The 24,903-nt window shown below is 40.8% G+C and overlaps 1 protein-coding gene across 1 annotated transcript in view; it reads left to right on the top strand.

The window, feature by feature from the left end:
• The window catches only part of LOC103116560 (FERM and PDZ domain-containing protein 2), a 74,198-nt gene that overhangs the window by 2,649 nt on the left and 46,646 nt on the right, over positions 1–24,903 (top strand). The window contains exons 3-5 of the mRNA XM_060201924.1: positions 1,046–1,253; positions 19,914–20,066; positions 24,620–24,682. Coding sequence (XP_060057907.1) covers positions 1,046–1,253; positions 19,914–20,066; positions 24,620–24,682 — 424 coding nt within the window. The remainder of the gene's footprint in view (positions 1–1,045; positions 1,254–19,913; positions 20,067–24,619; positions 24,683–24,903) is intronic.

Below are 24,903 nucleotides of genomic sequence, written 5' to 3'. Positions count from 1 at the left end.
ATTAGTAGGTTGATCCATACCCCTAACCTCTTTCTTTCTTTCTTTCTTTCTTTCTTTCTTTCTTTCTTTCTTTCTTTCTTTCTTTCTTTCTTTTCTTCCTCCCCTCTTTCCTCCCTTCTTTCCTTCCTTTCTTTCTTCCTATCACAGTTATTGCTGAGGTTTGGAGCCTGCACAACAACTCCACTGCTATTGGAAGTCAATTTTTTCCTTTTTAGTTTTATAAATTATGATAGAGGGACAGAGAAGGAGAGTGACAGTGAGGGAGAGGGAGAGGGAGAGGGAGAGGGAGAGGGAGAGGGAGAGAGAGAGAGAGGGAATCCTGAAGCCTGGTCTACTGTTTATGAAGTTATCCTTTTTTTTTTTTTTTTTTTTTTAACCAGAGCACTGTTCAGCTCTGGCTTATGGTGGTGAGGGGGACTGAACCTGGGACTTTGGAGCCTCAGGCATGAGAGTCTGTTTGCAGAACCATTTTTCTATCTACCCCTGCCCCCTAGTCTCTATAGGTGGGAACTAGGGGCTTGAACCTGGGTCATTAGACATAATAACTTGTATGTTTTACTAGTTACACCATGGTCCTGCCCTGGCTAGATTTCAATATGATAGAAAATGTAGAATATCAATATTTTTAGTATATCCCTGGTAAAATGAAGTCTTGCCCTTTTATTTCAAACATACTCTCTTCTAGATCAGAGTTCTCTTAATCCTGACCCCAACCAGCCCCCTTCTCAGCCTGGTGATAAGAGTTAGAAGAGACAGTCATAGCTTTAGAATAGCACCACCCCCTCTTTATTCCTTTGTTTATTATAAATATCTAACTGAATCAATTTCTTTCATTTGATCCTGCACAGGACAGCTCTCAACTAGTGGTAGGAAATTTAGTGTAGCTAAAGGATGGCCACACTTATCCTACAGACACTTCCCTCTATGTCTTGTATCTCCTCTCTTTTTCCCTTTCCTTGACTCCCACTAAGAAAACCCTCTGGTTTCAGTGACCTCTCTTCTCCTTAGAGTTCCTATGGTATTTATTCCTGCATCTCCTCCCCAGGCAGAGCCAGACAAGGCATCAGTTTTACCTGCAACTTCGGCAAGACATCCTGGAAGAGAATCTGTACTGCAATGATGAGACATTGCTGCAACTGGGGGTCCTCGCCTTGCAGGCTGAGTTTGGCAGTTACCCCGTGGAGGAGGTAGGAGTGGAAACATGGGGCCTCTGGGTGAGGCTCACTGGAACGAGGGGCTCACTGGAACTGGTGGTACTGTGGAGATTGTACCTTTGCGAGGTGTTTTACTTATCTAGTCTTTGTTGGTGCAGACATTGATAAATAGACACACAGAGAGAAATTGAGAGGAAAGGGGGAGACAAAGAGAGAGAGAGAGAAAGAACACCTGCACCACTGCTTTACCTCTCTGTGAAGCTTCCCTCTCTGCAGGTAGGGGCTAGGGCCTTGAACTCCAGGGTTCCTGTGTACAGTAATACATGTCCTCTACTGGATGTGTCACTCATCAGGCCTCGTGAAGGAGTTTGTGTTTATTTTTAAAATATGTTATTTATTTATTTTATTATCTTTTAAAATATTTTTATGTATAAAATGGAAATATTGACAAGACTATAAGATAAAAGGGGTATAATGCCCACCCCCCAGAGCTCTATATCCAATCCTCTCCCTTGATAGTTTCCTTATTCTTTATCCCTCTGGGAGTATGGACCCAGGATCATTATGGAGTGCAGAAGGTGGAAGGTTTGGCTTCTGTAACTTCTCTGCTGAACCTGGCCATTGGCAGGTGGATCCATACCCCCAGACTGTCTCTCTCTTTCCCTAGTGGGGCAGGGATCTGGGGAGATGGGGCTCCAAGACACATGGTGGGGTCTCTTCTCTGCCCAAGGAAGTAAGGTTGGCATCATGGTAGCATCTGGAATCTGGTGGCTGAAAAAGAGTTAATATATAGTGCAGAATAAGTTGTTGACCAATCATCTGCTATTGAATTTAGTTAAATCAGATTTACTTGTACATGCACACATCAACCACCTATATACTTATGTGTTCAATCTCCCATCCACACATCCATCTGATAACCATCTACTGAGCACCCTTTACTAGATTTCAGGGCTACCAAGATGGATAAATCAAGTTTATACATTATAATGTGATTCTAGCACAAGACCTCTCCTAGAGTAGTATTTATTACTGTATTGAGTTTCTGCCATTGTCGTCATCATCATCATCATCATCATCATAACCACCAGCAGCAGCATCCTGTCTTTACTAAGAGCTCATTACGTAACTGTCATTGATCTAGATAGTTTCTTCTTTTTTCTTATTTTTGTGTTTCCCCCCACTTTTGGGGGGAAGGTGGGTTAATGGTTTCCAGTATAGTTGTGGACACATAGGTTCAACTTCTCACCTTCCCATAGTAGATGTCTACAAGAAACTTTCTCTCTCAACTCAGATCCTTCCCACCTGGCCCAAGATACACCAGCACCTCATAGCCCCCGTATCCCATCCATCTCCCTTATTCCTCAGAGTCCTTTGCTTTGGTGCAATACCTGTTCATGTTTCATCTTATATTTTCCCTTACTGTCCTTGATTCTTAACTTCCACGTATAAGTGAGATCATTTCATTGGGGAAACTGACGATCCTTCCTAGCCGACTGAATCCACATGGATCCCAGTCACTTTCAAAGCCAGCAACAAGCAGCTCCTGACAACTTTCAACCTGACCTGTTGACTGGCTATGGAAGAAGGGCAAACGCTAGAAGAAGAAGTGAGATCATTTGGTATTTGAACCTAGACATTTTTCAGCATATCACCTCAACAGTGATTATTCATTATTCTAAAAGAGGGCTCTGAATCTCGTGAAGCCAGCAGATGAAGTCTAAATTTGAGTGCAAATGTGTTTGACTTAAGTCAGATCAGGGCCGATTCTGCTAAAATCTGTTTCTTAAATGATAGCTTTAATTTTGTTGGTCAAGTTCTTGTCTCTCCAGCAAATGCACATGCAAGTTTTTTTTTTTTTTTAACTTTAGTTTGCCTATGATGGAGTTAGTAGAGGCAACTAGTTACTTAATTTACAGATGTATCAATGTAAGGAGGAATGATGGTAATATATTTATTTAACTGAGTAGGATTCAAACTACAGATACCAGATAGAAAGGAGGGAGCAGCTGCATGAATTGTGACAGAGAACAGGGCTTCATAAAATCCCTACTTATGTTCAAAGTGTTTGGTTAGGGACATGGCAACAGATCTCAACAGAGACAGAAGTATAATTCAGCAGTGTGACTTAGCACCTAGATATAAGTCAGTCTCTGGTTGCCTAACTAGGAGTTGAAAAGGAAGAACAAGGGAAGTAAGTGACCCACTGACCTTTTTTCAGTGCACTAGGCTTTATCACTGTCATGTAATAAAAAACGAATGCTTCTGAGAGTGTGTAACATGGAACAGAGATTCATTTTTTATGTGGTTGTTTGTTATAAAATAATCTTTATTATTTACTCATAATGTGAGGTCAGAAAGATACCTAAAGAGGTAAATCAGAACCCTGCTCATCTCTGTTCTAAGGTGGTGAAGGAATTGAACTAGGGAACTCAGGGCATCAGGTATTAAATCTATTTGCATGACCATCATGCTGTCTACCCCCCCCATACATACACAAGGTCTGTCCCTACCTCTTTAATTTAAAAGGTATTTGAAATCTTTGCTTAGGAATAAGATCCTTTCTACCTTTAGACCCATTCTTTGTAGTTTAGTAAGATTGAGACACCCTAAATGTTAGCTATATGCTTTGATTTAAAAGGCTTTGCTCAATCATCTTTATTGCTTTAAATTTTACCCATATTTTAGTAAACACATGCTAGAAGGGAGGCTTTTAGTTAAAGAAAACAAATTAAATAAAATAGCTTATTGTGTAGCTATCCCCCCTACACCAGGAACCTCAAACCACATTAAATTAAAATATATTGATTTTTAACTTAGTTTTTTTACTTTAAAACTTTCATTTTTAATAAATATTTTTATTTATTTATTATTGGAGACAGAAATTGAGAGGAGAGGGGGCAGCAGAGAGAGGAGATAGAGAGACACCTGCAGTCCTACTTTACCACTCGTGGAGCTTTCCCCCTGCAGGTGGGGACCAGGGGCTTGAACCTGGGTCCATGCACACTGTAATGTGTGTGCCTAACTAGGTGTACCACTGCCTGGCCCCTACTTTAAAACTTTCAATAAGCTCAAGTTACTCAAAGAGTTAAGACACATCTTTGTAACAGTATTTCTCAGAAAATTCACAGTGCCAAACAAAGGCTGAATTTGCTGTGGATTAATTTTCCACAAAGAAAGTTCACAGGCTATTCTGGGGTCCCCTCCAGAATATCTTGGAACCTGTCAGAAAAGAGATTTTTTGCAGAGTTCATAGGGGCATACAGGTCAGGTGAGGGAGGAGAGAAAAAAAAAAGATTTAACTCCTAAGTTCTTGGAATTTTTTTTTTTTTTGCTTCCATAGTTATCACTGTGGCTCCATTCTGCACTATAATCCATTGCTCCTGGCAGCCTTTATTATTATTGTTATTGTTATTGTTGTTGTTATTATTATTATTATTACCCTTTCATTTTATTGGACAGGACAGAGAGAAATTGAGAAGAGAGGGGAAGGTAGAGAGTGGGGAGAGAAAGATAGACACCTGCAGATCTGCTTCACAAGTTGGGAGCCTGGGACTCAAACCGGGATCCTTGCATGGGTGTTTGAATAGAAGCATCCAGGTCCTACCTGCCTCTTTACCAAGCTTCCAGTCCTATCACTGCTCACCTTAAAATTCCTTCCAGTTTTCTTGACTCACAGTGTTGGGAGTCTAGCCAACTAGGAGCAGAAATTCAAATGATTTCAGATTAACAACTATACTGTATGTAAACTACCATTTTCCCAATATTTGGAAAAAAAACAAAAACAAAAACGTGGACTTCCTGCACTGCCAGGCTGTGCTCTCTTCTCATGCTTGACTTTAGCCATTTCATAGTTCTGCCTTCTGGACTGCAAACCAGAAGTGAAAAAGAAAAATGTCAGGGAAATCCTGGGGATCAGTCTCATTTGCTTTGCTAATGATGGGCCCACTCTAAGCCATTCATGTGCTCTGACTAGTCTTGAGTTACCTTGTTAGCCAGGGAACCAAGAGTAGAGCTTATATTATTTAGAATTATTGGAATAAGAAGCAAGATGGGTGATTCTTATTTCTACAAAGAAGAGGAACAATTACATATGGCAAAAATAGGTGTCCACTGCTAGTGAGTACTCAGTAGGCAGTGATGTTACTTACATGCTTGTAAGTATGCTTGCCTGAAGTTCTGGGGTCTGACATTGTTTTATGGGTTGTATTATATTATCAAAAAAGTATATGTTAAAGCCCTAGCACTCAGAACATCAGGAAGTGACTGTCTTCAGAGACAGAGACTTTAAAGAAATGACTGCGTTAAAATGAAACTCTCTGGGTAGACCAGTCCTTCCAGAATTAGTTTGTCTTCCATCCTATCTCCCTCTCCCTTTGACAAGCACCCAGATCTGACACTGCTTACACTGAAGTCCCTTCCTGTCTCCTTAGTCCCTAACACTGAAGTACTTATTGTGCCCATGTTAGCTGTGTTTTACTGCTGTATTTGGGGATCTCGAGAGAATGACCCAGGGTGCTGTAAGCAGGGGCACTCCAGCAAGTTAACCAACATTCTTTCTACAGCCTCTAGTCAGATCCTGTGTTTGTTCTAAACAGCATAAGGAGGCTTTCAAGGGCAGTGTTAATCTGTCCTCAGGAGAAGACTCCATTGAGCAGAGAAGTGGATCAGAGTGCTGGAGCAGGTGAACTGTATCCAAACGCTACAAAAAACTGCAGCAAGGGTGGACAGTGACAATTTGTATATGATACCTGGCATCTCGTGACTAATGTTTGCCACCTTCCTTCCTCCACCCTGGGGTGCTTTAGTATAAGACAACATGAAGACTGACCTTCAGACACATAACATTTAGCCTGAGAATCTAAATCTGGCACTTAGAGTTGCTGGAAACTGTAGGCTAGGTCCCCTGAAAATACTGGGAACCTGAGTACAATTCTTTATGAGGGCCTATATCTTTTCTTTCTTCCTTTTTTTGTTAAATATTTATTTATTTCTTCCCTTTTGTTGCTCCCATGTAGCCAGACCTTTTTCTGTTCTCCTGTTTGTAAGTGCAATAGATGACACAAACACATCAATTGGTTGATGTGTACTTGGTCAGTCTTAATTTATGATGGGGCTGCTTTGGACTAGGTGTCATCTAAACCTTTCATTAACCTTGCACAGCTGGTGTGATTTCCATTTGCATTTGAGCAGTTGTGCCTTTGTGAGGTTAGGTGAGCTAGTGGTTGCACAGGCAGGGTCCACTACTAGGGCTTGCCAAAAGGTATTGGGGGAGATGCTGAGAGGAGAGTCCCTCCCCTAGCGTTTATAGTTGAATGGGCCAGAAGAGGCTGGTCCATCCAGAGGTCGGCAAAAGTAGCCATGTGACTATGCTGCGCTGTCCGTGAGATCCAGGAGGAACCGTGTGCCCTCCTCAGGGATTCACATTTTGCTTAATAAATGGTTCTAGTGCTCGAAAAAGAAATGATTTAGAAACCACTGTTGTGAAAGATTGGGAGCCACTCCTGGAGAATTCTAAGCAGGGAAGTGACATGATTACATTTGCATTTTAAAAAGGGAGACAAAGACAATTTGGCACAAAAATAAATCTCCTTAATCACATCATTGCATCCAAACAACTTCCTTTTGGGTGCATTCTTTTCCAGCCTTTGATCATCACACGGGGATTTTGATACAGCTGTTAACATTGCCATGTTTGATTTGTATCCTGCTCTCTCTCTCCTCCCCCTCCTCCTCCTTCTCCTTCCTTTTTCTCATTCACTCAGTCCTCACTCCCTCCCTCCATTTCTTTCTTCCTCTCCTTTTGCCTACCTACCTTTTTTTTCTTTCTCTGTCTTTCTTTATGCCACCAGGGTTATTGGTGTCTCTATGACTCCATCTTTCCTGGTACTATTTTTTCTTTTTCTTTATTTTTGATAGAGTATTAGAGATGAATAAAGACAGAGATGTAGAGAGATCTGGAAATAAGGAGAGCCACCTGGAACACTGCTTCACTGCTCATGAAGCTTTCTCTCTGCAGATGGGGAACAAAGAGACTTGAACCCAGGTCTTTAAGCATGGTAGCATGTCCACTCTACCTGGTGAGCCACTGCCTGGCTCCTGTATCCTGGCTTCTCATTCACTCTTTTAACCACCAGATTGCAGAACAATTTCCTTCTCTTTGTGGTCTCTGAACTGCATTTAAACTAGTGTGAGCTAGTTCTAGGCTGGAGGATTCTCAGTCCATAGTCATAGGGAGATGTGCTTTAGGCATGCAAAGAACATGAAAATGATGTCATCTCCCCTTCCTGCTTCATTAAGTTGATTTGCTCATAGCAGCCCTAAGAAAGTCTGATGTTCCAGCTGCCTTTTTTCATGGGTAATTACTGACCTGTGGGGAAATGTCTCCACCAAAGTCAGTTATGAGAGGTTTGCCTGAGATCAGAATGGGCGGATTTATAAATACTAAGGCAAGGTCAGCTTCTCACTTACTCTTGTTCTGCCTCTGTCTTCTCAGGGCCTTCATAAGTATCGTGTGGAGTGGTTATACTTACGCCTTAGCAATGCTTCACCCATATATCTGTTATTTCAGTGTTGGGTCACATAATGGGAACTGTAATCATTCTCTCTCTCTCTCTCTTTACTGGAGCACTGTTCAACTCTGACTTACGGTGATGTGGGGGATTGAAACTGAAACATTGGAGCCTTGGGTATGAGAGAACAACCATTATGCTATGTCCTCCACCCACTGGCCTTTATTTATTTATTTTTATTTTATAAATGACATAGATATAAATGCTTGTGTTGAAGCTTTTTTAAGCTCCCATGTAGACTTCTCTTGGACATATTCCTAATGGTGAGATGTTGTTTTAAAGGTCCTAAATACCTGAAGAAAATGCGTAATGGACTTAATGTACCTATATAAGTTTTACATTTTTTCCCCCCAGAAAAGACTGACAGTTCCTGTTGCTTCACATCCTTGCCAATACTTGATATTGTTAGTGTTCTGGAGTTTGATACTCCAACAGCAGTTTTTAAAGGAAAACACTCATTTTGTTGATTAATGAGAGGACAGTGAGAGAACCAAAGCATTATCCTGGCACATGCAATGACAGAGGTCAAATTCAGAACCTTATGCTAGAGTGTTCAACATTTAAAAAAAATTTATTTATAAAATGGAAACACTGTCAAGACCATAGGGTGAGAGGGGTACAATTCCTACTACCTTAAAAGCTCCTATCCCATCCCCTTCCCTTACAGTGTTTAGCATTTTGATCAAGTTTTCTTTTTTTTTCTTTTTCTCCCAGAGCATTGCTCAGAGCTGAGTTTATGGTGGTGCTAGAGATTGAAACTGGGCCTTTTGGTGCCTCAGGCAAGGAAGTCTTTTTGCATAACCATTATGCTATCTCTACAGCATTTTATTCCCTGCCCCACCTCCCAGGTTGCATCATCAGCAATTCTAAGCACTCTTTTAACCACCAGATTGCAGAACAATTTCCTTCTCTTTGTGGTCTCTGAACTGCATTTAAACTAGTGTGAGCTAGTTCTAGGCTGGAGGATTCTCAGTCCATAGTCATAGGGAGATGTGCTTTAGGCATGCAAAGAACATGAAAATGATGTCATCTCCCCTTCCTGCTTCATTAAGTTGATTTGCTCATAACAGCCCTGAGAAAGTCTGATGTTCCAGCTGCCTTTTTTCATGGGTAATTACTGACCTGTGGGGAAATGTCTCCACCAAAGTCAGTTATGAGAGGTTTGCCTGAGATCAGAATGGGCGGATTTATAAATACTAAGGCAAGGTCAGCTTCTCACTTACTCTTGTTCTGCCTTCCTCATTCTTTTTTTGCCTCCAGGGTTATTGCTGGGGCTCTGTGCCTACACTATAATTCACTGTTCCTGGAGGCTATTTTTTTTCCCTTCTGTTGCCCTTGTTGTTTATTGTTGTTGTTATTGTTATTGCTGTCCTTGTTGTTGGATAGAACAGAAAGAAATGAAGAAAGGAGGGTAACACAGAGACCAGGAAAGAAAGATAGACACCTACAGACCTGCTTCACCTCTTGTGAAGTGATCCTGCCCCATAGGTGGGGAGCCAGGGGTTTGAACCTTATGCTGGTCTTTGCACTTGGTGCCATGTGTGCTTAACCCAATGTGCTACCATCTGGCCCCCTCCTTCCTTATTCTTTCTCTTTTCTTTTCTTTTCTTTTCTTTTCTTTTCTTTTCTTTTCTTTTCTTTCCTTTCCTTTCCTTTCCTTTTCTTCTTATAAAAAGGAAACACTGACAAAATCATAGGATAAGAGGGGTACAACTCCACACAATTCACACCACCAGAACTCTATATCCCATGCCCTCCTTTGATAGCTTTCCTATTCTTTAACTCTCTGGGAGTATGGACCCAAGGTCATTGTGGGATGCAGAAGGCTGAAGGTCTGGCTTCTGTAATTGCTTTCCTGCTGAACATGGGCATTGATAGGTCTATCCATACTCCCAGCCTGCCTCTTTCTTTCCCTAGTGGGGCAGGCCTCTGGGGAATCAGAGATCCAGGACACACTGGGGGTGTTGTCTGTCCAGGGAAGTCTGGTTGACATCATGCTAGCATCTGGAACCTGGTGGCTGAAAAGAGAGTTAACATACAAAGCCAAACAAGTTGTTGGCTAATCATGAATCTAAAGGCTGGAGTAGTGCAGATGAAGAGTTGGGCGGGGGAGGGGCTTCTGTAGATAGCTAGTAGGCATATTTTTGTTCTATTCCAAAGGGCCTGTGACTATACTAATTTTTTTCCCCCTGAGCCTGAAATCTGATATGCAGGTAGATCCTAGTTATTGCCTGGGGAGATGATGTCATGGCTGCAAAAAGGACCAGAAAGATGGATCTGGGAAGAGAGTATCTCCCAAATATGGGAAAGGGGTATAAATATTGTTGACTGTAAACCCCATTGATTTGATGTGACCTGGGGCCCATATTCAGCTTAGGAACCTATGTGACCTCTGCATCCCTGTAGATCCAACCTCACATTCTGTGGTCATAAGTAGAAACATTCCAACCTGCCCCAATATCAGGACCCATCTTCCTCAGGCGTAGCATAGAGTATGTTGTCCAGCCTCCCTTTAGAGGATGGAACATTCTCTACTGTGGTTGATCCAAGCTGAGGGCAAGGTCCTATGGGGGTCCACAAAGGGGTCTGTTTTGTTGTTCCTTATATAGATGACAGGTAACAATGGAAAGAGGGATTTATTCGAGGTCTAGGCCCATCATGTTTGTTCAGGAATCTCAGGACTCCCCAACTAGGGCCCCAGCTGATGGGGTGGCCTGATAGTGACTAAAGAGTTATCGTTAAGGTATGCCAGTCTCTTGCCCTTATTCAGCTTTTTCAGTCCTTGCTTTGATAAGGATAGCTTGGGAGTGAGTGAGGGAAATATAATAGAAAATAGATGAGGAGGGTATCTAAGTCTAAGTAGACACTATTTCATTATGAACTTCATACTGACTCATTGTAGACTATTGTGTATGTGGGCAACAGTGCAAAACACACGCTGTTTATGCCTTTACTGAGGACACCGAGAGTAATGAGCAAAACAAAACTTTTACATATGTATATGTGGGTGCAAGGGTATAGGCCAGCAAGCACACCAAAGGCAATCTTCAGAGCCTTTTTATACATTACGGGACATGGGAACAACCTGTCCTCTTCCCCTTTGGTGAGAGGGAACTGGGTCACAATCTAACCATGTTCAGAAAAAGGGGATGGGAGCAGATATTAGGAGGGAGTTGGGGGTCTACTATAATGGGAAAAGAAGTGCAAGGAAGGGGATTTTGTCCAGGACAATGTGGCTATAATGGGAATGGAAGAGTGAGGAAGGGGCTTTTGGCCAGGAAGTCTGAGTTTACAATGTGGCTATAATGGAAAAGGAAGGGTGAGGAGGGGGCTGGGAAGTCTAAGCTAATTTTGAAGAAAAACAAGGCATGGTTGTAGTCACATAGACATGTAAAAGTTAGGGGTCTGTAGTCAGACTGGATTGATAGACATCAATGAAAAGGCTACAACCAACTGGGCTATTTCTTACATGTACTTTCGCTTTCAGGAATATAGTTTGCCCTAACTTATGGATACATGTGAACATATGTCCTATTTCATGGGACCTGGTCTATATCTAGGTTTTGAGACTTTGTTGGGAAGTGAACTACATAGAATGGAATTAGAGAATCCTATGAAAGGAAAGGACTCACCTGAGTAATGAGGCTGAAGGGTTGTCATTCCATGCCTGACATCTCTGGACACAGTCTGAAGTGTAGCATACCGTGGTGGTACTCCTTGCCTGGATTAGGTTGGGGTCAGCAGATGCGATCTCATTTGGTATGAATTGAGAGAAGCATGCAGGAAAGTAAGCCCCACTCTAGAGGTTCCAAGACTGGGAAAATAATAGGCTCTATAGAGGAAGTGGGAGGTTCCTGCTGTCTTAGGGTTTAAGAAGGCAATAGATAGTTATTGCTATAATCATATTATTTGGCAATTGGGTTAACTTTGGAAAAGCTAGGATTTGCTGTATCATAAACAACATCACCATAATTTATGTCCTTTGACATTATTTGTATATAGCTGTGCCACCGGTTGCTTCTGTTCTCCCTGGTCTAAGCTTTTAAGGGAGTCAACATATCAGAGACTCAGCCTATGGTCTGTGCATTAAAAAGTTTGAGACATTCAATTTTTTCCCTCTCATATTATTTAAGTAGTGATTTATATGACTACAGATTAGTAGGAGTGTACATAAACACCAATCCCACCACCAAAAGACTGTGTCCCATCCCACCCCCACTCCCCTGCCCGCCCCATGAAGTTGAACATACACCCTCCCATGAAGTCGAACATACACACTCACACTTGACCCAGGGTTTTTACTTCGGTGCCCTACTCCAAATTCAGTCAAATCCTGCTTTGTGTTTCTCTCTCTGTTCTTCTTTCTCAACTTATGTTTATGAGTGGGATCATCCCATACTCATCTTTATCATTCTGACTTAGCTCACTTAACATAATTCCTTCTAGTTCCAATCAAGATGGGTCAGCGAAAGTAGGTTCATTGTTCTTAATAGATGCATAGTATTCCATTGTGTATATATACCACAACATTCTCAGCCACTCATCTGTTGTTGGGCACCTGGGTTGCTTCCAGGTTTTAGCTATTATGAATTGTGCTTCTAGGAATATAATCATACACATATATTTTTGGTTGCATGTTATGGAGACCCTAGGAGAGAAATTACTGGGTCATACGGAAGGTCCATGTCTAGCCTTGTGAGAGTTATCCAGACTGCTTTCCACAGAGGTTGGACCAAATTACATTCACACCAACAGTGCAGAAGGGTTCCTTTGTCCCCACAACCTCTCCAGCATTTGTTGCTGCTATCCATTTTGATGTATGCCATTCTCACAGGGTTGAGGTGGTATCTCAATGCTGTCTTTATTTGCATTTCTCTGACAATCAGTGACCTGGAGCAGTTTTTCATGTGTTTGTTAGCCTTTTGAATCTCTTCTGTAGTGAATGTTCTGTTCATATACTCTGCCTATTTTTGGATGGGGACATATACTTTTTTGTTGCTAAGTTTGCTGAGCTCTCTGTATATTTTGGTTATTAGTCTCTTGTCTGATGTGTGGCATGTATAGATCTTCTGCCATTCTGTGAGGGTTCTCTTTGGTTGTGTGATAGTTTCTTTGGCTGTGCAGAAGCTTTTCAATTTGATGTAGTCCCATTGGTTTGTTTCTCCTTTAGTCTTCCTTGCAATTGGATTTGTATCATCAAAAATGTCCTTGAAATTTAGGTGGGAAAGTGTTCCACTGATGTTTTCCTCTAAGTATTTGATAGTTTTGGGTCTAACATTCAGGCTCTTGATCCATTTGCAGTTAATTTTTGTTTCTGGTGAGATAAAATGGTTCAGTTTCATTCTTCTAATGTTTCAACCCAGTTTTCCTGTACCATTTATTGAAGACAGCCTCCTTCTTCTACTTAATATTTTGGGCCCCTTTATAAAAGATTAGATGTACATAGGAGTGGGGGTTTAGTTCTGGGCTTTCAACTCTGTTCCATTGGTCTGTGGGCCTATTTTTGTTCCAGTACCAGTCTGGTTTGATGATGATGGCCTTATATAGTTTGAGATCTGGGAATGTGATGCCTCCATTTCTGTTTCTTTTCCTCAAGATTGTTTTGGCAATTCTAGGTGTTTTCTGGTTCCAGATAAATGATTGTAGTTTTTTTTCTATTCTCTTAAAGAAGCTTGGTGGAACTTTGATGGGTATCGTATTAAATTCATATAGGACTCTGAGGAGAATATTCATTTTGATGATATTAATTCTTCCAATCCATGAGCATGGAATGTCTTTCCATTTCTTGGTATCAGTTTCTATTTCCTAGAGTAGTGACTCATAGTGTTCATTATAAAAGTCTTTCATTTCTTTGGTCAGCTTTATTCCTAGGTATTTTACTGATATTGCTGCAACAGTGAATTGGAGTGATTTCTGGATATCTTCTTCTTTGGATTTAGTGTTTGTATAAAGAAATGCTAGTGATTTTTGTGCATTGCTTTTGTAGCCTGACACCTTGCTATGTTGCCTAATAACTTCCAGTAGTTTTCTGCTGGATTCTTTAGGTTTTTCTATGTATACTATCGTATCATCAGCAAATAGTGAGAGCTTGACTTCTTCCCTTCCAATCTGTATTCTTTTGATTTCTTTCTCTTGCCTAATTGCTATGGAAAGAACATCCAATACTATGTTGAAGAGTTATGGTGATAATGGACAGCCCTGTCTAGTCCCTGATCTGAGGGGGAATGCTTTCAGCTTCTGTCCATTGAGTATGATGTTGACTGCAGATTTGCTATATAAGGACCCCACTATCTTGAGTAATTTCCCATCTATTCCCATTTTTTGTAGTGTTTTGAGCATGAATGGGTGTTGGATTTTGTCAAAGGCTTTCTCTGCATCTATTGAGATAATCATGTGGTTTTTGGCTTTGCTTTTATTGATGTGGTGAATGATGTTTATTGACTTACATATGTTGAACCAGCCTTGCATTTCTGGGATAAATCCCACTTGGTCGTGATGAACAATCTTTTTGATATACTGCTGTAGCTGGTTGGCCAGGATCTTGTTCAGTATTTTGGCATCTATGCTCATCAAAGATATTGGTCTGTAGTTTTCCTTTTTTGTTGTGTCCCTATCTGCTTTTGGTATCAAGGTGATGTTGGCCTCATAGAAGGTAGAAGGGTGTGTTCCTGTTTCTTCAGTCTTGTGTCTTGTGGAAGAGCTTTAGAAGTATAAGTATTAACTGTTTCCTGAAGGTTTTGTAGAATTCATTTGTAAAGCCATCTGGTCCAGGACTTTTGTTGTTGGTAAGATTCTTAATAACTGTTTTGATTTCTTTGTCTGTGATTGGTGCATTTAAGTTTTGTAGTTCTTCTTGGTTCAGTTTTGGAAAGGCATATGTTTCTAGGAGTTCTTCCATTTCTTCCAGATTCTCTAGCTTGGTGGCGTATAGTTCTTCGTAGAAGTTTTGAATGATTTTCTGGATTTCTGTGGTGTAAGTTGTGATATCTCCTCTATCATTTACAATTCTATTAATTTGAGTCTTCTCTCTCTTCTTTTAAGTGAGTATGGCTAGGGGTTTGTCAATCTTGTTTAATTTTTCAAAGAACCAACATTTAGCTTCATTGATCTTTTGTATGGTTCTCTTATTTTTGATGTTGTTTATTTCTGCTCTAATTTTAGTGATTTCTGTCCTTCTGGTTGCTTTAGGGTTCCTTTGTTCCTCTTCCTCTAAGTCCTTAAGGCATGCAGTAAGTTCATTTATTTGAGCTTTTTCTTGTTCTCTAATGTGTGATGGTATGGCTATGAGTTTCCATCTCAGTACTGCTTTATCTGTGTCCCAAATATTTTGATACCTTGTGTCTTCATTTTGATTTGTTCCCAGAAACATTTGAATTTCTTGCTTGAGTGCATCTGTGCACCAGCAGTTCTTAAGCAGCGTGTTGTTGAGTTTCCAAATTTTGTGACTTTTAGTAATTTTCTGTTCACTGTTGAGTGTTAGCTGTACTCCACTGTGGTCTGGGAAGATACTTGGGATGATGTCTTCAATGCTCTTGAATTTGTTGATACTGTCTTTGTGGTCTAACATGTGGTCTATCCTTGAGGATGTGCTGTGTGTATTTGAAAATATTCCAGGTGTCTTGGGTGAAGAACTCTGAAAATGTCCAGGATGTGTAGTCTGTCCATCTCTTCATCTAATTATCTTGTGTCTGTTTTGATTCTCTGCTTCATTGATCTGTCTAAGTGTGAGAGTGGCATGTTGAAGTCTCCCACTATTATTGTATCACTCTTGATGTATTTTTTGTAGTTCTTTCAACTGGTGTTTGATGTATTTAGAAGGTCCCTCACTGGGTGCATAGATGTTAATAATTGTTAAATCTTTTTGGTTGATTGATCCTATAATCATTATGCAATTGACTTGCTTATCTTTTATTACTTTATTTAATTTAAAGTCTATGATGTCAGTGATGAGAACGGCTGTTCCTGCCTTTTTTTTGTGGTCCATTAGCCTGTATGATAGTTTTCCATCCTTTCACTTTATGTCTCCATTGTCTTGTTGGGTCAGGTGGGATTCTTGCACACAGCATATGGTTGGGTTGAATTTTCTGATTCATCCTCCTACTCTGTGCCTTTTAATGGGCAAGTTAAGCCATTGATACTTATGATATTATGGATTTAATGTATTGTAGTGCCATTGCTCAATAGTTTTTTATTTTCTCTGATATCATGCTGCAACGCGGAGGAGAGAGAGAGAGAGTAGATCCAGATCTGAGAGGGAACGCAATTCTTTATTTGCGCGGGCACCTCAGAGTTGGGTGAGAACGCAGTGGTTTGGGCCACGTGGAGCTAGCCAAAATGGCCGCCTCGCGCAGCAACCTTCCCTGCGTCTAATCACCGAAGTGAAAAGTGGGCAAGAGAGCGATGGGAAGAAGAAGGGCTTTATAGGGCAAAAACTGGGAGTGATGAGCCGGAACAGGATTGGTTGTGAAGGGCACTTAGAGAATATCATATTAACTCGTGTGGGAACTGGCACTAGCCTGAGGTCACAACATGGCGGAACAGGTGCTCCGAGAATGTCCCAACTCTCGTGGATACTGGCACTAGCCTGAGCGGACATATGCACAGCACTCTGATATATGGCTAGAATTATGGTGATGTTCTTTTGGAACCTCTTTCAGGGCAGGCTTGGTGATGGTTGCTTCCTTTAACTGTTTCCTGTCAGAAAAGGTTGTGATCCCTCTAACTAGTTTGTCTAGCAGGATATAATTTCCTTGGCTGAACCTCTTTTTCACTGAGGGTTCGATAGATATCTTGCCATTATCTTTGGCTTTTAGGGTCTGAGTGGAGAAGTCTGCTGATAGTCTTATGGATTTTCCCCTGGATATGACTTTTTGTTTTTCTCTTGAAGCCTTTAGGATCCTTTCTTTATCTTCATTTCCTTTCTGTCAAGGTCTCTGGCAGGGTGATCTCCAGGGGAAAGGTAATGGACTGGTTCTTTCTCACTCACAACAGGGGTGATACGAAGTAAAAGACACCAGGGATCTCTCCAGCATGCTCAGAACTCAGAACTTGTTTATTAGCAAAGTGGACATGAGTTAAATAGAAAAACAAACGAAGGGAATTATTACTGAAATATGTCAAAAATTACAGGTTTCTTAATGGTCGGCATGCCCCTAAGGTAGGAGGCTGGTATGACAGGAATTGATGGGATACAAGACAGTTATTCTCCATGACGCAAGCAACTTAATTATCCAAAGGTATTTGAGACAAGCATAGGGGTTAAACCCATAGGGTGAGACAGAGAGAAGATGGATATCAAAAGGCCATATAGTTTGGAATTTCTCTTGTCTGGGGTCTTAGGTGTGTGATGAAGTGTGTGATAAGATGTGTTCTTCTGTGATCAGAAGGTGACTTTGAATAAGTGAATCTGTGGCCATGTGACATGCAGTTAATGGAGGGAAGTATTGGGGTTTCTGTGGGCCTGAGAGTCGAGAAGGAAAGAACTAAGTCTGAGTTTCCCCCCTTTTGCTCACCTTGGTTGAGAGAGACTTACCAAGAGGTTATCTTCTCAGACCTCCATCCAAGGATGGGGGTGGTTCTCCCTAAGCTCTATCAGGCTTACACATAGTCCCAACACCTTTCATTGTAACTATGATATGTCTTGGTATCTTCAGGTATGGGTTGATTCTGTTTGGGACTCTCTGGGCCTCTTGGATCTTAATGTCCTTTCTGTTGTTTAGGTCTGAGAAGTTTTCTTCTATTATTTCCTCTAGGATGTTTACTTCCTTTCCTTTCTTACTTCCTCTGGTAGGCCAATTATATGAATGTTACTTCTTTTGAGATCATCCCATATGTATCTGTTGTTGTTTTCAGTGTCTCTCATTCTCTTTTTGAGCTCTTTTACCTCTTTCTTTGTTTTCTCTAACTCATCCTCTGTCTTGGTAATTCTGCTTTCTGCTTCTGTTAGTCTGCTTTCCCTTCCCTCAGCTTGTTTTTTTCAGTTCAGTTATAGTATTAGCTTGTTCTGCTAATGGACCTTTTAGTTCAGCTATTTCAGCTTTCAGTTCTCTAATTACCTCAAGGTAGCTAATATTTTCCTTGAGGGTCTCATCTGTTGTTTCCCTAATTCTGATAGCCCTTCCCTCTGTAGCTGTCTTCATTTCTGTGATTAATAGGCTTATTATTGCTTGCATACTTTTCTTACTTATGGTTAATTGTGACTGATTTGGAGTTTCTTCTGGGCTCCTGTCCTGATTCATTGTGGTAGCAGTTTTATTTGCTCTTGATTTAATAATTTTTTTACTGATATATTTTTTATTTTTCTGTTCTGTCATTCTTCAGTTGTTGTGTTTTGAGTACATGCCAGGCTATACTAAAGCCCTTTCAGAAATGTAGTCAGAAATTTCAGAAATTACAATAGCAAAACAGTACCACCAATCCAAGAAAAAATAGCAATGAAACCAAAAGAAAAAGAAAGATAAAGGAAAAAAGGGAGAGCAATAATAGAGAATTATGCAAATCTACTGTCCACTGTAATTTCTAGGGATAGTAAGCACAGAAAGGGAAGTAGAAAAGAAAGACACACACACACACACACACACACACACACACACACTGAGAGTTTACTCCAAGTCAGATTTCTTCCACAAAATAATTCTCAAACAAGTTTCAGAGAATTCAGGATGCAAAAGAAGGAGGAAAAAGAAAAAGAAACAAATAAGTGAAAGGAAATAATTATTTATTTAATTTTTTATTTTTGAATTAGCTAAGAGCATAGGAAAAGGAAAGTGGAGGGAAGAGGTAGACAAATAAGTTCCTCTCACAACAGATACTACACCCAGTCACCTATCAATTGAAAACAAAACAAAACAACAATTAATTCTGGTCAAACTAAGGAAGCAGGAGGGAGAAGGGAAATGTGTATATAATAATAGTAATAATAAAAATAAAATAAAATAGAGTGAAAAACCATAACAGTCAGTCTGCTGCTTGGACTGCTTCTGATTTGCTGCAGGTAGCCTGAGCAAAGACAGCCAATTATAAAAAAAATATTAACAAAACACAAACAAACAAACAAACAAAACCCTCCAGGTACACTTTCCCTGACAGGGCTGAAGTTCTGTTTGGTCAGGGACCTTGTCACTGAAATAGAGCTGCAGTGACCTAAAAAAATAGGAGGAAAACAAAGAGAAAAAGGCTTGGAATGACACCCCTGGTGAGCCAGGAATCTTGGTAAAGAAAATAGCTCAGTGGGAAGCCTGCTATAAGCAGTTGCCTAGCCCCTGGGGGCTATTTCTCAGATGGGAGGAGGGCTGAGTTCATAAATAATCAACTCATAAAGATTTTCCTTTGTCCTTTTGGCCTCTGTTTGTCAGCCCAAGAGTGAATAATGGGACTCTATTTTGGTGTTACTCTGACTAACCCATGTTCATCCTCCTACAGACAGCTCAGTATCCTACCCTATACAGAGAATCCCAGGTTGTAACCTGCTTCTCTTTGGAGCTCAGGACAGTTGCTGTTAACAAGTCACCATCTTGTCTCCACCCCCCTCCTTCCTTATTCTTTACAGTGGACCTAGAGACTGATTCACCAAAACTCCCACCAACTTCTTTCTCTCACTCCCCCTCCAGTCTCTATCAGGGCACCCAGAGTCAGACAGTGAGTGACTTCAAGTGATGTCTATCTTCCAGCTGTTCTTAGTAAAGCTGCAGCCTGTAGTTGTCTGGAGGACAGGTTCAATGAAGATTCAGGTTCAGGGTGAAGTGGAAGTATTTGATCTTATGCAAGGTGCTTGTACACCTCTCTTTTTTAGTAGAGACAGTGTACTTGGAGTGCTCACCAAGAGAAGTGAGCATTGAATGAGTAACAGAAAAGTTTTAGGTCTAGGATGCTACAGTGTCTGTTGGAAGTGGTGTGCTATCATGGGTTTCTTTGAGGATGGAAAGTGATGGGCATTTTCAGGACCTCTGGTTTACTGAAGGGGCTCAAAATGAGGGAAGGATCTCTGTTTTCCTCTCCCTTCTGTTCATGTTATATGATTTTGTCCCAACTAGCAAGATCGTTAATAAAGATATCCCAAGTGGATACTTCTCCCTCCCCTGTTTCCTAACTAGTGTCTTAACTTCAAATGGGCTTCTATTCTGCTCAGAGTCTTGCATAAGGCATCTTGCTGATATGCCCTTTGTCTTCTGCATCTTATTTCCATAAGGTGGACAGTAGAATCTATTTTCGAGTTGAAGACTACATCCCAGCAAGTCTCATTGAGAGAATGACTGTCCTCCAGGCTCAAGTTCAAGTCTCAGAAATGCACCGTCTCAGTCCTGTGCTTTGGGGAGAAGCAGCCGAGTTGGAGTTCTTAAGGGTGAGGCTTCCATACCCCGGAGAGGGCTGTTTGTGTTCAAGAAAAAACACTTACCAATACATGCAGGAATTTTATCTGGAGGCTAAACATGCTCAGACCCAAAAAGAAGTATGACCACAAGATTTGAGGTGTGGGAAGGGAAGAAGTTCTTTTGCATTTTAGGACAAAGAGAGTCTTCTGGAAATAGAGGGTATTGCAAAATATTTCTAGATATGGAGAACTTGGAGAGTGAAAAATTAGGGTGTGAGCTTAATACAATGCCACTAGAAAATGTTTTTAGCCTTCTAGGCAGAGGCCCTCATGAGAGCACTGTGGTGATTCATGCATTTGGGTCATTATCTCTTCATTCTTAAGAGGGACCCTCAGTTCCCTAGGTATTTATTTGGACACACACACTCACAGTCATACACACACACACACACACAACACCCTCCAGTAAATATTTTTCTTATTTCATGACTTAGATCTGCTGTACTTTAAGCACCATGGGGATAGAGATAGAAAGAACATATCCCTGGGAGTTTGGCAGTTGCACAGTGGGTTAAGGGCAGGTGGAACAAAGTGCAAGGACCAGAGTAAGGATCCCAGTTTGAGCCCACAACTCCCCACCTGCAGGGGAGTTGCTTCACAAGCAGTGAAGCAGGTCTGCAGGTGTCTATCTTTCTTTCCCCCTCTATGTCTTCCCCTCCTTTCTTGATTTCTCTCTGTCCTATCCAAAAACAACATCAATAATTACTACAACAATAAAACAAGAAGGGCAACAGAAGGTGTGGGCTGTTACTCTGGGTCCCCCGCTTCCCTGGCCATTGGGCCAAGGAGGTCAGAGTGACCTCCTGGGAGTCTTGGGGTGGTTCTGGTGTCGGAGGTGACATGTGCAGAGATGCAAGTATCACGCCAGACTCATCCAGCTCCAGGCGAGGCCTCAGAGAAGTGGGTGACTTGTTTATTGAGAAAGCAAGCAGATATACCCATTGCACAGGAAGAAGGTTAAGGTAACCATTAACCCAAACACAAGGCAACATAATACATAGTCACATTTTGACCTACAAACTATTTGACCACAAGTGAAAGGTTACCATACAAGGTTTGATCACAAGCTCACAATGGAATTTTCCCCAGGGGTGAATTACAAGCACTTCAGAGGAGTAGGAGGAACAGGGTGCAGTTGAGTAATAGGATGTTTGTGGTGGTCTTCAAGTTTGGCCAAATACAATGTACAGTAATTCACAGCCTTTGTTTTAAGGGGAGAGGAGGGGCATGTGTACAAAGGCAGCCCCCATCTGGAGAAGCCATTCATCATAGGTTTACAAGGTCAGGGGAACCTGCCATCATCCTGACCCAGAGGGGAGAGCCTGGGGCCAACGCACTTGGACCTCATGGAAACAATGGCCTGGACTGCCCAGACAGTGGGTTCACTCTCCAACAAAAAGGGAATATATATAACATATCCCTGACCCTAGAGATCCCTAAGTCTCTAGAGGAGGACAAATAGATACCCAGAAGCATATAACAATGTATAACTGCCTGATGACAATACTATAAATGACTCTATGCCAAGATTGGAGAGAGTAGGACCAACAGAATATCTCCCTTGGATAGTGTGCTGATTTGCCATATAACCAACCCATGTTTTAACCAGGCCCCATCACACTGAAGGAAGTTTTGGTGCTATAGTCTCTTTCACTCTCTGACTATTCTAAAACAGTTAAAAAAAAAAGAAAAGAAAAAGTTACAAATAAGAGATCAGAGGGAGTGCCCTCTCTATACATACAGGTGAATCTGGGGAGCTTATGGGAGGAGGTCCCAGCTTCCCCAGGGTGGGATAGCTGGCTGGGTCTAAATTTAGGGTTGAGACTGCAATCTCACAAAGAAACTCCAGAATTTATACATCACTTATACAAAAATCTCCCCAAGTGTATAGAAATATTTTGTCTTTGTTTTCCAGGCTATTTATTTATTTTGATTCTTTCACATTATTTAAGTTGGTTAATTGGAAATTTTAATTTAATTTAATTTATTTTTTTACTTTATTTGGGGGGGATTAATGGGTCACAATATAGTTGTTGACACATGGGTATAATTTCTCCCTTTCTTTTTTTTTTTTTTGTTTTGTTTATTAACTTTACTTATTGGATAGATTCAGCCAGAAATTGAGAGGGCAGATGGAGAGGAAGAGAGAAAGAGAGACACCAGCTGCAGTTCTTCACCACTGGCAAAGCTTTCCACCAGCACATGGGGACTTGGGTCTTGAATCTGGGTCCTTGCACATTTTAATCTCTCTCTTTTTCTTTCTTTCTTTCTCTCTTTCTTTCTTTCTTCCTTCCTCTTTCTTTCTTTCTTTCTTTCTTTCTTTCTTTCTTTCTTTCTTTCTTTCTTCCTTTCTCTCATCCTTTCTTTTTTTCTTTTTCATAGAAGCAGAGAAGGTAGAGAGGCTAGAGAGAGTGAAAGAGACCACAGCACTGAAGACCACCCCTTTTCATTGCTGTAGAGACTGGGCTCAAATCTGGGTTGCACACATGGCAAAGCAGTATACTATCCAAGTGAGCTGTTTCACTAGCTCCAAAGGTACAATTTCTTCCACTTTTTTTTTCCTTTATTGTTTTTTTATTTGAAAGGACAGAAGGAAATTGAGAGGGCAGGTAGACTGAGAGGGAGAAAGAAAGATAAACATCTGCAGACCTGCTTCACTGCTCATGAAGCGTCCTCTCTGCAGGTGGGGAGGTACAACTTCTTATCTTCCTGTGATAAATATCTTCAAAACACTCACACATCTGAAAGTAGAACTTTTGAGGCAAAGTCTTCCCTCTTTTATTTTTATTTATTGATGTAATTTTGGTTAGTCACATAGCAGAATTGCTGTATTATCTAGTATGGTACAAACCAGGAAGTGGTTTAGTTCACTTGAGATTCACAAGCAGAAACATATTCATTGCATTCTATAATCCAACCTTTTAGAATGGTCTCCATCAAGAGGGTGCAGCATTCCCTTGTCAATTGACAAGCAGGGGCTTGAAGGTTGTCAGCACACATCTGATGGAAAGTGGCCACAGAGTAATAGTAATAGACTCAAGGGAAGGAAGGGAATCAGGTCTGTGGGAGGCTCTTTAAGATGAATGACATCTGCTCCTCATACTCTGCACCCCCAGGTCCCAGCTTTGTGTGATGGAATACCCTCCCCCTTTTTTTGTTCTTTCCCTTCCTCCCTTCCTCCCTTCCTCCCTTCCTTCCTTCCTTCCTTCCTTCCTTCCTTCCTCCCTCCCTCCCTTCCTTCCTTCTTTCCTTCCTTTCTCTAACTGCCCCCACCCTGTTCAACTATAAAAACATAAAGGAAGTCACTATTTCATAAGCAAAGAAGCAGAAAAGTTTTTGATGGAAAAATGCTGAATTGATTTGACTTCATTTGCATGCAATGCTATCAGTTTGAAGGAGCACTGGCTTTGGTGCTTTCTCTTGGGGCTGGGATTGTTAATGTGGTACAAATTTAACCAGAGAGGGTTTTGTGACACCAGGGCACACTGTGACCTTCTCCTTAGGGCAAATGTTTCTTAGACAATAGCTCCCCCATCTCCATTGTAAAAGTTAACATTTAAACATAGTTCTGCCCTCCAGGGACAACACATTTTCATTTTGGCATATTCACCCTTCTCTTTCTGTTCTCTGAATTCCCTTGTGTATATGCATACATATTTTAAATTGGGTTGATGTTATATATGCGGTTTTGTGTTTTTTATAACCCCTTATCACTAAAATTTTGAAGCTTTATTTTAAATCACCACATGGTGTACCTATTTTTTTTCTCAATATCCTGTTGTTTGGCACATACATTGTTTTAAATATGGAACTCTTTAAACAATATTGAGATTAGTGTTTTTTTCTACATAAGCTTTATCTACATTTCTACTTAATTTTTTAGGGATAGAATCGCTTGTGTGTGGAGTCAAAGGGTTGAAGGTTGAGCATTTTAAACACTGTTGATTTGTGTTGCTAAGACCTGTCTGAATGTCACTTATGTCTATTTCTTATGCCTTCTACTAGGTTGATAATTATCCAAAGGGGCCCTGAATCTTCAAAAGCCCACTATACCCCAGTTACTCCATAAATAATCACTGGCTTCTTTAATTATAGCTCCTTGGGGATTCTTTTCCATTATCAGATGGCCCCATTGGCCACTGGGTTCACTGATGACTAATCCTGCTAGTACATCATGTCATGCTAGAAGGAGATTGGCAAAATTCCAGTTTGGGCAACACTGTGTAGCAAACCCTGTCTGGAAGATTCATAGATGCATTAGCATATTAATTCCAGAACAACCTGTTTAAGGTTAACTCAATGATTCCCAAACTTCCCAACCATGTAACAATTTTTCCATGTACCTAGAAGCTGTGATATGCTACTATTTTTCTTTTTTTTTTTTCCCTGTTAAAATCATGCTGACTATATTCTGTATTTTTCCCCTATGCATTTCCCTCAGATAATTAGAAGTATCCATGGTAAAGGCTACCTGATAGTTCCCTTTTAGGGGGTACAACCTTTGTGAAATCCTTTACCTTTAGGAACTTATTCATCCTGAACTGATTGATCCCTGTGAATCTGCATTGAAAATTCCTATGAGGAAAGTTTGTCTTAATTAGTGTATTTTTCAAGGACAGATTTTCAAGAGTGCAATTATGGGGCTAAATGATATGTGTTATTGATGATCTTTTGATAAATATCTGGAGACAATTTATTTGTTGCAACAGTTTCTAGTACTGCAGGGGTCCTGCATGGGCTGGTAGCCAGAGAACTTGGGTCCAGCCTGAACTTTACCACCTATTGTATAGAGAAGCAGGAATCAGTG

Source organism: Erinaceus europaeus, chromosome 1, assembly GCF_950295315.1.
Source record: "Erinaceus europaeus chromosome 1, mEriEur2.1, whole genome shotgun sequence".
NCBI lineage: Eukaryota > Metazoa > Chordata > Mammalia > Eulipotyphla > Erinaceidae > Erinaceus > Erinaceus europaeus.
The sequence above is the reverse complement of the archived record's forward strand: the minus strand, read 5'-3'. Positions and strand labels throughout refer to the sequence as shown.